This window comes from Lichenostomus cassidix, chromosome 2 (assembly GCF_008360975.1).
Source record: "Lichenostomus cassidix isolate B80296 chromosome 2, HeHo_3.0, whole genome shotgun sequence".
NCBI lineage: Eukaryota > Metazoa > Chordata > Aves > Passeriformes > Meliphagidae > Lichenostomus > Lichenostomus cassidix.
In genome coordinates this window covers 91386582-91398701 of record NC_139482.1, presented here as the reverse complement: position 1 = coordinate 91398701, position 12120 = coordinate 91386582, and the positions used below count along the sequence as shown (strand labels likewise).

The following is a 12120-nucleotide window of genomic DNA, read 5'->3' as shown; positions in this document are numbered from 1 at the left end:
TCCAGGCTTCTTTTATCTTAGAGCTTTTAAAGATGAATAAACTACAAAGCAGCAGCTGATCAAAATAACAAAGGGTGGTAAGGTGCCTTTAGTTTCTTATAAGAGTGACTGCAAATTCCTGGTGGAATTCTAGGCTGGGCGCTGATGGAGCTAGCTAAGGATATTGATCGCCACTTGAATTCACTGAATAAATAATGGTTGCCATAGTTATTGAGCATTCACAACTGGTGGGGAAGCACGGAAATCTCCAAAACACCTCCTGTGATAGTTTTGCTGGAAAATCACCCAATTAATTCTGTCTCATATCATGAAAATTATGTCAGATACGCAGGATGCTTGGATTCCTTGTACCAGAATTTCAATCATAACTGAGCATCTCTGTTGCCTGTTTTAGCAGATAAAGAGAAAAGCGCACTTGCCCTCTCTTGTTTTGTGTGGCAGAAAGGTTAACTGACACCATGTAACCCCAGCTGTTCTGAAAAATCTACACTTTCAAAGCACTTTTTGCTCTGAGTTCCAGAGTATGGACCTGGGTTAGCCTAAGAAAATGCGTTCTCTCCGTTTGTGATAGGGATGCTGATGTGTTTTTTCCCTCTGGCTTTGCAGAACGACATGGATTAAAAGAACCAAAGAAAGTGGAAGAGCTATGCAACAAGATCACAAGCAGTTTGAAAGATCACTTAACTTTCAGTTGCCAAAACAAAGGACAACCGCTTGAGTCTGCAGAGCCGAAGGTACTGGGTGTTCTGGCTGACTTGCGTTCTCTCTGCACACTGGGACTGCAGCGCATCTTTTACCTGAAACTGGAAGATTTGGTGCCAGCCCCTTCCATCATCGACAGGCTGTTTCTGGACACCTTACCCTTCTGAGTCAAACCACCCTCCTGAGAGGCAAACGCCCACCAGAGCAGGCAAATGGATCGTGACTTACAGCTAACATTTCTGCCCTCATTTAACAGAAAAGCCGCTCCGAGTCTAACATGAGGTCTTTTCTGGCGCTTTGTCCTTACAACCTGAGGCCTGAAACTTACTGGCTTACTGGTTTGGGGTTGTGTTCTTTGTTTTCTTTTGTGTGATTTGGGTTTTTTAAATGGCTAATATGGCACTTTTGGACAATGCTATCCCAGCAGCAGTAAAAGGTTAACATGACTGTTTTAAATCTGTTGTTTAACACCTCATGGTCTATGAGGAGTAAAATTGTAGAAGCTGTGTTTGAAAACAAGAACAGCAAATAGTTGTTTGCCAGGGTAGTATGTGTTTTGTGAGGATATCTTTAGCATACTTCCTGCATCAAGGGCACATACATCAGCACAATCTAAACAAAAATTCACTTTTTTAGCAAAGTACATTCAATTAAACATTTCATACAAATCAATTATAGCAAAATGACAATGGCTGTTAGCTCCCATGTTCAAGTGCAATTTTTTAAAGTGCTGTCTTACTAAGTCTCGTTTATTAACTAATTTATTTTACTAGGAAAACAAACGGAAGAAATCAAGTGAGAAAATTACATGCACTAACTTACCTGACAGAGTTTTCCAAACTTGATTCCATGTAGCGTGACTTATTGACAAATGTATGTGGAAGACACGGGAGCAATTGTGGCTCAGTTGTTCCTTAGCTAAGGAAACCCAAGTAAGTAGTGATTGGAGCATACAGGGTCAGTATCAGGGATAGTTCAGTTCTAGACTTCTAACACAAGCAAATAGTTAGTAAACAGACAGAAGATGGTTTTCAAGAACAAGCAAGTCTTGTAAAATAGTATGAATGTAAGTGCTAGGAAGGATATAGTGGGCTGCGTTTAAACATTCCGTGTTCGTACTCCTTTTTGTATGTTTATACTGTTGATGCCATATTAATATGAGATAATTTGTTGCATAGTGTCTTTATTTGTATAAATGTTTGTATGCATGGTATATTGTAATGGCTTTGCCTGTATTTATTGCAATGACTGCCGGTTCATGGGAGCCCTGTTACACATGATAACTAAAATGGGGTGTTCACACTGACTCAGATACACCAGTTGGAAAACTATATACATATATATAATGTGTATGTATATATATGTATATACCTATATTTGTGTGTGTGTGTGTGTGCGCGTGTCTTTTTATTAACCATTTGTATATAAAATATCTGTCAAATCACAAGCAGAGTTATTTTACAGTTTATTTGCAGTGACTTCTAAGGCAGTACTGTTTAGCACTTTGATATTAAAATCTTGCTCATGTTTTGCTAAATTCAAATAATATTTAAAAAGTTCAGTTCTAAAAAACTTTATATGCACTGTATTAAGTCAAAATTTTGTTGGTCATTTTGCTAAAGAAATTTTTGAATGTCAACCTGATGTCACTGTATCTTTTGTTAGCTTTAAACATTCTAGCTTTTGTCTTTTTTTAAACTATGCTGTTTATATGGAAATTAAATTATACAATCAAACAGATGCCAAATGAATTGCCTAATTGCTGCAAAGGATAACCCAGATATCGAGTCACTGTATGGTTTTCAAATAGTAATCTGGTATTTTATCACTTACTATGTTTGGATGTGCTTTTATGAAAAAATTATTCTTATATCAAGATTTATAGTAGTGTCAATAGGGAAACAGACTTCTAATCACTATAGTTAATATTTCTGGTTTACCTGCAGATAATATTTGGAAAAGTATTGCTTTTTGTATTGACTTTTAAGCTTATGTGCAAACATAATAGCATAATTAAATATCAGAGAAGCTAATGTTTCTTGTAGGTTGCTGTAACAAGCCTGACCAGCAAGACAAATATATTTTGACTGAATTTGCTTTTGTATATACTAAATATATATATATACATATATATATATATACACTCACACACATGTGCGCATACAAAAACATACAGACATAAAATCCAAAAAAAGTACATTTGCTTTTGTCTCCTTGTGTAAGACACAAGGTCCCTCGAGAAATTACTTTTATCTAGGGACAAATCCTGCCAGGTGCTGAGCACCAGCCAGACGAGGGCTTGCAGGAGTTTTTTGTGAGTGGGCCCTTACCAAGGATTTTCAAGCAAATCAGCATAGTACAGTAAAATTGCTTTTTTGTTGAGCAAGGTTTATTTATTAAGTGGAATGTGAGTGGGAGGAAGCAGGTTCAGAGCCCCATATGAGATTTCATGTAGTCTGTGTCCTCCAGTCTTCCATAGACAGTCTCAGCTGTGATACTCTCCCAAATCCCATCATCTGTGGAATTGTCCTTCATGTCAACTTCAATACACTGATTCATCCTAGAGTACAACCGGTGACCTGTCACAGTGGTAAAAGAAAGAGTTAATGCAGAATAAATCTACTACTATTCTTTAAATCTACTACTATTCTTAGAGCTCTCTCAGTGTGAACATGCCTTTGTCTAGGCAGAATTCAGGAATATATCAGGTGTTAAGGGAGAGTGCCTTGCTTTTATTTCAGACAACAGTGTCTCAAGAGTTTCTTCACTCAGCTAACCACAGTACTTTTTTTCTTTTTAAATTTTTTTTGTTTCCTTTTTTTTGTGGTGTTAACCTGTGGGTTGAAAGAAATGCTCATGTACATATACAATGTAAATTAAAATTATTAAATTGAATAACATTTTTTTCAGAGGCCCCATGTGTGTTGAATAAGTATGCTTAATTCTGTTAAAATATGATGTGAATTTTTTATCATTTATAAAACATTAAAAAAATTGTCTACTTGAGTCTTAAAAGTGGAAAAATTGGTGAAGCATGCTTAAGAACACTGGCAATTTAATGGCTAGTCTTTTGATTAAAATAGCTTTTATATAAATATATGCCTGCAGTATCTGGTTATGCAATCTCAGATATTGAGAGCTGGACCATGGTTGTCCCAGAGGTTAAGCTACACACAGACCAGAGCAGAGAGGCTATTCACCCCTCACTGTATTTCCCCCCCATGGCAAAACGGGGTTATATCATCACAGCTGCTGAGGCCACAGGGATGGGGAGTGGATGCCTACAGGGCTCATAGCACCTATGTCTGGCCAGAAAGAGGACTGAGCTCCCCTCCCATCCCATCTTCAGCCCCATTGCGTCAAACCCTGGCAAGGCATCGCTCTGGCAGGCACCTGCATCGTTTTCTTTAAACGTGCATCCAGCTCCTTTCCTTCTTGTGCCGTTGCTTTGCGGAAGGAATCGCTTATCCCCTGCCAGACAAAACTGTTTGGCTACAAATGCATTTCCAACAAATGCAGTTTTGAGAGGCATCTGCCATTATTTTGGGCATCGCTATGAGTACTGATAGCTCCAGCACTGCTCTGCAGGAGCTGCTCGGCTGGGGGTTACATCAAATGATGTGCTGTGGTGGGCTGCAGGATTGGCATCTCCTTCCTTGGAAATGTGACAAAACAAAACATTGCTCTAACTCTTCCAAATTATTTTCTGGGGGGCTTTTTCTGTGCCCTATTTTTAAAATTTAAACTACGGATCTTAAAACTGGTAATGATAATGACACTGAGCTTTGCATATTAGCCCCTGTGGAGCAAAATAGGCAGACCTTGAGATCAAGCCACATTGGTGTGTGAAATTTCACCCTACAAGGCAAAGTTTATCCTTACTTAACTCAAAAGTATCTCAATTTGTAGTTATTTTAGGGCTTTGTGTCCTTAGACATGAGAACAGGTCTATATCCTGATCTAAGTCACCTGCACTTGTGTCCTGTGTGCCTTCTGCTCCTAAACCACATCAGCAGCAGAGGCCTTGCTAAGGGATGTGATGCCCAGTGGGTCACTCTGGCAGTGGAAGGCTGGGCTGAGTCAGGAATATAAAAACAGGTTCCTCTAGCAGAGACTATCTTTGGACAAGAGACTGTCACAAAGGCACCCAAAAATGAGGAACTTTAGTAGAGGTGAGTCAAATCTCTTTCTACAGCTTTCCTACTTTTACTTTTCACATTCGGGTTCATTAGCCCAATATACAAAGCTAAAATTTCAGTTATGCTGTAGAGAGGAGTGAGAAAGAGGGGTTGAACTGTATAAAATCAAGCGTGGTTCTGGGAAAAATTGGCAACTCCCTCTGTGGACACTGAAACATGTCTTTTGATTAATTATTTGTATTACAGCAACACCTAGAGGCCACAACAGAGATCAGGACCCCATTTTGCTACCTACGCTAATTAGCACCTCCATTAACCACCCAGAAGAAACTCCAGTCCAAATAGACAAAATAAAAAGAAATAGGAGAATGCCAACCCATGGGCATACAGCATCTCAGTCATACAGTTGGGAACAAAACCTTCTGTTTGCTGAGCTGGTGTCCAATGAATGCTCTTATTTCATTTTCCTTTTCTTTCCATTATGTTGCTACTGTATTGAATTATAAAAACATGATAAAAGCCTTGAAAAATTGAAAATAACCCAGGTATTCAAACTGACTTTTCTTGCCCTGCTTATGAAGTCATCCATGAGACTATTCAAAATCATGGCCAATCACATATTTTGTGAAACAAACCAAATAGTATTTAGAAAAGAAATATTTAGCTGTTCTTTATTAAATTAATGAAACCAACTATTAGGATTATTGCAAGATATGGATTAAACATTAACTACTAATGGACAAAAAAGATTAACTTTTAAAAATCCAGACTATTGATGCAGTAATTGAATAAATGGGGTGCCAATTAATCAAATTCTTAGCAGCAGATGACATATTTGAGAATTGTATTCCAGACCTGCTTTTGTGAGTATTACCAATGCAGTGATTTGTCAAATAAAAGTAAAAGAAACTTGTTTACCATATGGAAACACTTATAGCAAATTTTATTCTGGTTTTTTTTTTATCATTAGACACTTTTATGCTTATATTCATAATATGTAATGTTCTGGCTGCATTTGATCACAGAAGGAGTTTAAATATTTGAAATTGTTATATGGCTGTGAAAGTCAAACGAGATAAAAATTCTGACCTAACCCTACAAACCCAAGGATTTTCTTTATAAAGAAGTGTGGGAGTCTGCCTTATGCTGGTTTTGGTTGGGGTAGAGTTAATTTTCTTCACAGCAGCTGTTATGGAGCTGTGTTTTGGATTTGTGCTGGAAGCAGTGCTGGTATCACAGGGACATTTTCATTACTGCTGAGCAGAGGTTACACAGAGCCAAAACTTTTCTTGCTCCCCCACCCTGCCAGCGATAAAAGCTGGGATACACAAGACCTTGGGAGGGGACACAGGCAAGACAGTTGTCTCCAACTGACCCAAGGGACTTTCCATACCATACGGCATCATGCTCAGCAATAAAAACTGGGGAAAGAAGAAGGCAGGTGGGGACATTCAGAGTGGTGGCATTTGTCTTCCAAAGTCACTGTTAAGCATGATAGAGGCCTGCTCTCCTGGGCATGGCTGAACACCTGCCTGCCCATGGGAAGGGATGAATGAATCCCTTGTTTTGCTTTGCTTGCATGGGCAGCTTTTGCTTTCTCTATTAACCTGTCTTTATCTCAACCCAGGAGTTTCTCCCTTTTACTCTTCTGATGCTGTCTCCCAGCAGCCAGTGGGGAGTGAGCAAGTGGCTGTGTGGGGTTAAGTTGGCTGCTGGGGTTAAACCATGGCACAGATGTAAATGATGTTCTGTATATGGTAAGAACCTTGTGTGTGTATAGTGAAACTACTCAAGTTGTACAAGGTTCTGAAGTCACGCAAAATAAAGACCATGGGGAAAAAAGGGCTTTTTCCACATGGTTTAATATTTTCATAGAATCATCAAAACATTTAGGTTGTAAAAGACCAGTAAGATCATTGAGTCCAACAGTTAACCTAGCACTGCCAAGTCCATGAATAAGACACATCCCCAGGTGCCACATCTACTTGCCTTTTAAATACCCCCAGAGATGGTGACTCCATCACTTCTCTGGGCAGCCCATTCAAATGCCTGACAGTCCTTTCAGTGAATAAATTTTTCCTAATATCCAGTCTATACCTTCCATGGCACAACTTGAGGCCATTTCCTCTTCTGTCATTTGTTACCTGGGAGGAGAGACCAATCCCCACCTGGATACACTCCTCTTTCAGGCAGTTGTAGAGAGTGATAAAGCCACCCCTGAGCCTCCTCTTCTCCCCAGCTCCCTCAGCTGCTGCTCATGGCAGTTCCCATCCCTTCACCAGCTCTATTGCCCTTCTCTGGACACAGTCCAGCACCTCAATGTCCTTCTTGTAGTGAGGGGCCCAAAACTGAGCACAGGAGTTGAGGTGCAGCCTCACCAATGCTGAGTACAGTGGGATGATCCCTCCTCTGGACCTGCTGGCCACACTATTCCTGATACAGGCCAGGATGCCATCAGCCTCCTTGGCCATCTGGGCACAGGCTGGCTCATGTTCAGCTCCTGTCAAACAGCATTTCCAGGTCATTTTCCACCAGCACATTTCCAGCCAGTCTGCACCCAGCCTGTAGCACTGCCTGGAGTTGTTGTGACCCAAGGGCAGGACCTGGCACTTGACCTTGTTGAACCTCATTCGGTTGGCCTCATAGCATCCACCCAGTCTGTACAAATCCTTCTGCAGAGCCTTCCCACAGATTGATGTTCCCACCCAGTACGTTGATATTCCCACCCAACTTGGTGAGAATCTGCAAACTTACTGAGGGTTCACTCGATTCCCTCATCCACATCATTGATAAAGATACTAAACAGGACTGGCCCCAACACTGAGCCCTGGGGAACATCACTTGTGACCAGCCACCAGCTGGATGTAACTCCATTCACCACCACTCTCTGGGCCCAGCCATCCAGAATGCAGCAAAGAATACACCCATCCAAGCTATAGGAAGACAGTTTCTCCAGGAGAATGTCATGGGCAATGATGTCAGATACTTAACTGAAGTTTAGGTAGACAACGTCCACAGTCTTTCTTTAATCCACTAAGTGGGTCACCTTGTCATAGAAGATCAAGTTGGTCAAGCAGGACCAGCCTTTCATAAACCCATGTTGTCTGGACCTGATCCCCTGGTTGTCCTGTACATGCCATGAACTGGCACTCAGGGTGATGTGCTCCATCTTAGATTGTTTATCAGTTTTTCTTAAAGGAACAGAGAACTCTGGGCTTATTTAGGTTGAATTTTATCTCAAACAAACGAATAAATAAATAAACATGGTAAGTGACATTTAAAGAAAGAAATGGTTTTAAGCAGCTGAAATAGCTCAAAGAAGCCAAAGTCTTTAACTTGCTAAATAACGTATTAAAAAACTCTCTTCACATCAACTTCCATTGTGGTCTGTGATAAAACATTACTGTAGAATGAAAGTGAATTACAGAAATGCTTGATACTGGGGAAACTTTCAAATATAGCAGGCAGAGAACAGAAATTAATTTACCTTTCATGGGTTTTTATTATTTATCTTGCTGTGTTTCCTAATTAATTGACAATATTGATGTTTACATAGGGATTTGCTCCTTTCCAACTTTGCTTGATCGTGTGAAGAAGTCAGAATGCTGCATTTGTAGTATCACATTTATCGCCATGGCAACAGTCAGGGATTTCACAAAACACTAATTAGGGTTGGCAACTTGGAATGTTTTCAGCACGGTCCCATATAATTTTCCCTCTTTTATCCATTTCTCACTATACCTTACTTTAACAATTTACTTCTTTAGTCTGCATACAGGTTTTTTCCCCCGTGACCTCAGGATTCAGTTAATACCTCCTCTGATTTGCAGCCCCTTTTCTTACACATTCTTACACACCCGGTTAAGAAGCAACTGCAGTCCTACCTGCATTTGTGTTAAGCTCCGTTTCTTACACTTCAAATTAGTTCAAGTTTCAGTACAACCAGCTGGCTTCTACGCCAGCATGTGCAAAAGTAGTAAGGAAAGGTATGGAGGCTTAGCTGTATCTTCCAAGTTACTTTTAAAGGTAGATGCTAAATCTTGCTCAAGGCAGACTACAAGCCTTCTGTTCACAAAAGCTTAAGCTCTGTGAACATCCAAAAATCAGAATTCGAGCATATCAAAAGCATTTATAGACAATTTATTATATGATAGTATAGAGAGCTTGGCCCACATGAGCCTCATGAAGTTTAACAAAGCCAAGTGCAAAGTCTTGTGCCTGTGTCAATCCCAAACATGGATACAGGCTGGATGATGAGCCAACTGAGAGCAGCCCTGTGGAGAAGGGCTCAGCAGGACTGGCAGGTGAAAAACTGAATATAAGCCTGCACTGTGTGCTTAGAGCCCAGAAAGAAAATTGTATTCTGGGATTCATCAAAAGAAGAATGGCCAGCAGGTTAAGAGATGTGATCCTTCCTCTCCATTCTAGTGAGACCTCACCTGGAGTATTGTGTTCAGGTTAAGACCCCCAATATTAGGAGGACATGGAACTGCTCAAGTGCATCCAGAAGAGGCCCAGAAAGATGACTGGGGGCTGGAACACTTTCCTATGAGTACAGGCTGAGAGACCTGGGGTTGTTCAGATGGAAGAGAGAAGGCCTTGGGAGACATTGTCTTGACCTTCCAGTACTTTAGGAAGGCCTAGAGAAAAGATAAGAGGGACTCCTTATCAGGGAGTGTAGTGCTAGGAGAAGGGACAATGGTTTTAAACTGATAGAGGACAAATTTGTATTAGACATTAGGAAGAAATTCCTTACTCTGAAGGTTATGTGACACTAGAACAGGTTGCCCAGAGAAGCTGTGGATGCCCCATCCCTGGAACTATTAAAGGCCAGGCTGGATGGGGCTTTGGGCAATCTAGCCTAGTGGAAGGTGTTTCTGCCCATTGCAGGGGATTTTGAACTAGATGATCTTTAAGGTCCCTTCCAACCCCAGCCATTCTATAGCTCTATGAGTAATCATGTATTATGGTTATCCAATTGAGTTAGTTCCCAAAAGTCTTATCTCAAAAGTTTTATCAAACCCTCTGTTGGTAGTGAACTTTTGAGCCTCTCAAAAAGTAGAACATATTCATTTGCTAACAAAGGAATAAGGTACATTTTTGATGGTATCACCAGCAGGAGGGAGGTTTTACTTTATTTTGCATGCTCAGGGTAAGAAAGAGAAGTGTCTACCATGCAAAGTAAAAGATTCACATTCTGCAGCTCATTTAAGAACAAGTCCCATCTGGTTGCCAAACTCGTTTTCCCATAACAAGGATATCCAAACAAAACCAAGGAGAGAAAATATGCCAGTACTGCCCTAATTTGAAAAGGAAGATGATAAATCAAATTGGTTAGAGTATATTTATACTCCAAGACACTACAAATTACTAAAATGCAAGAGAAGAATAATGGAATCACCTGAACTATCTTTGTTAGGTTACAGATAAAATCATATTACTTGTTTGTAATACAGAAAGGATTTTGTACATTATTAACAGCAAAAGAGTGTTCAAAGAACAAATTCTGAGTCTCATCACCATCTTCTTTCCCGATGTGATGGGGAGGCAGAAAACCTTTTCATTATGGAAAAATATCTCACTAGGTATGAAGGAATGAGAGTTGGCCTTGATGGTACATTACTGAGTCTTTTTAGGAGATTATAGTTGAAACCAGAAGAATTACTTTACTTGATAAAGAGGTCTTACTGAAATAAACAGTATAGACTTTATAAAGCAAAAAAAAAAAAAAAAACCAACTTTAATTGGACATTCAAGACAAAAGTGAACCATTGGAAGAAGCCCTGTATTCTAACAGACACCGAGACAAGCTGACATTGACATCTAAAGCCTTGAAATGAAAAAAAGCCTGTTGCCTCAGAAGTTTATGTTTTACCTCCCTGTTTTTTGAGGAAAGACTGGACTGTGCCAGCTTGCCCAGTTTTTGACAATGCCTCCTGCTGTGGTCCACTGCAAAGATCAATTTTAAAACCTATTCCTAATGCTTTTGAGAAACTTGAACACAAAGCCCTTCAGTCTTTGGGGCCTTATTTTCATGATTTAACTTTGTTCCCCCTATCCTTAATTTCAGAGGGCATGGTCAGACTCATGACAGGGCTTTTTGCAAGCTTTGTGAACTGGGCCACAGTCAAGAATTTCCACACTGAGTAATTTTATTACATGAAGTTTCCTGCCTGCTGTACAGAGCTGTGCAATATTCAGCATGAACATCTGCTTTTTGTCTGATTACTAAAGGAAACTCTGGTAGACTGCTGCCCCTTTGAAATTAAGGAGTTAGGGAACAAATTTAAATCATTAAAATAAAATGCCAAAGCTGGAGGGTTCTGTCAAATTTTACAGAAGCAATGATGCTCTGTTTTAAACTGATCTCTTGAGGGAAGCACAGTGGAAAGTATTTCCATCCACTGGGCAAGCTGACACAGTTCAGTCTTTTGGAAAGAATCAGGATCCATTGCCATGTTCAGATGCAGAATTACACCCACTTTGGACCTAAGTGATAGCTTTCAGTGAAAGACTATTCAAGGTAAGTTATCAAGGATGGCTGAACCTGAGAAATTAAAAATATAGATAAATATAGATAATATATAAATAAAAATATATGTCATTAACTTAACTGAAACCTTCAAATTCTCTTATGAAACTTGAGACTATTTTAAAAAAGATTGTTTTACTCCAGGTCTCCGAATCAGCCTCTCTTTCCATGAGATGGAGCAGTTAAGACAACATTAAAAGGCTTCAGAATCATGCTGCTGGACTCTCAGGAGTAGAAAAAAAAATCCAGAAATCAAATAAATATGGTGGGAAATGCTATTTGGTGGTGGCATTTTCCACTTTTCCATACTGCATTACTCTTGCAGCTCAAGCTCATTTGGGCTGCAGCTTTGCCAATGTGACCAGCTGGTGCACGGCAGAACTTCTGTCAGCAGCAGGGACACCAACACACCACACTCACTTCTTCCCTCTGCAGTGCCTTCCCTTCCTTGGGCCAGGGGCAGGGATCATGTTGATGGGAGCAGAAACAGCAAGGAACTCATCTGGCTTAAAACTAACCTGGTTTTCCCAGGTTTGGGTCTTGTTTGTGTTCCCGTGAGACCTCACCTGTCCAGTTAGGGGGTCCCTGGTGTAAGAAGGACACGGACCTGTAGGAGAGGGTTTAAAGGAAAGCCATGGAAATGATCAAAGGGATGGAGCAGCCCTTCTATGAAGACAGGCTGAGAGAGATGGAGTTGTTCAGTCTAGAGAAGAGAAGGCTTCAGGGAGACCTGATTGCAAACTTCCA

At 40.2% G+C, this 12120-nt stretch overlaps 1 protein-coding gene across 1 annotated transcript in view; it reads left to right on the top strand.

Annotated features, from left to right (window-relative positions):
* The window catches only part of NR4A3 (nuclear receptor subfamily 4 group A member 3), a 29571-nt gene extending 25774 nt beyond the window's left edge, over window positions 1–3797 (top strand). Inside the window, exon 8 of the mRNA XM_085052378.1 lies at window positions 607–3797. Within this exon, the coding sequence (XP_084908504.1) occupies window positions 607–869 (263 nt within the window). The 3' untranslated portion in view covers window positions 870–3797. The remainder of the gene's footprint in view (window positions 1–606) is intronic.
* Window positions 3798–12120: the final 8323 nt, after the last annotated feature.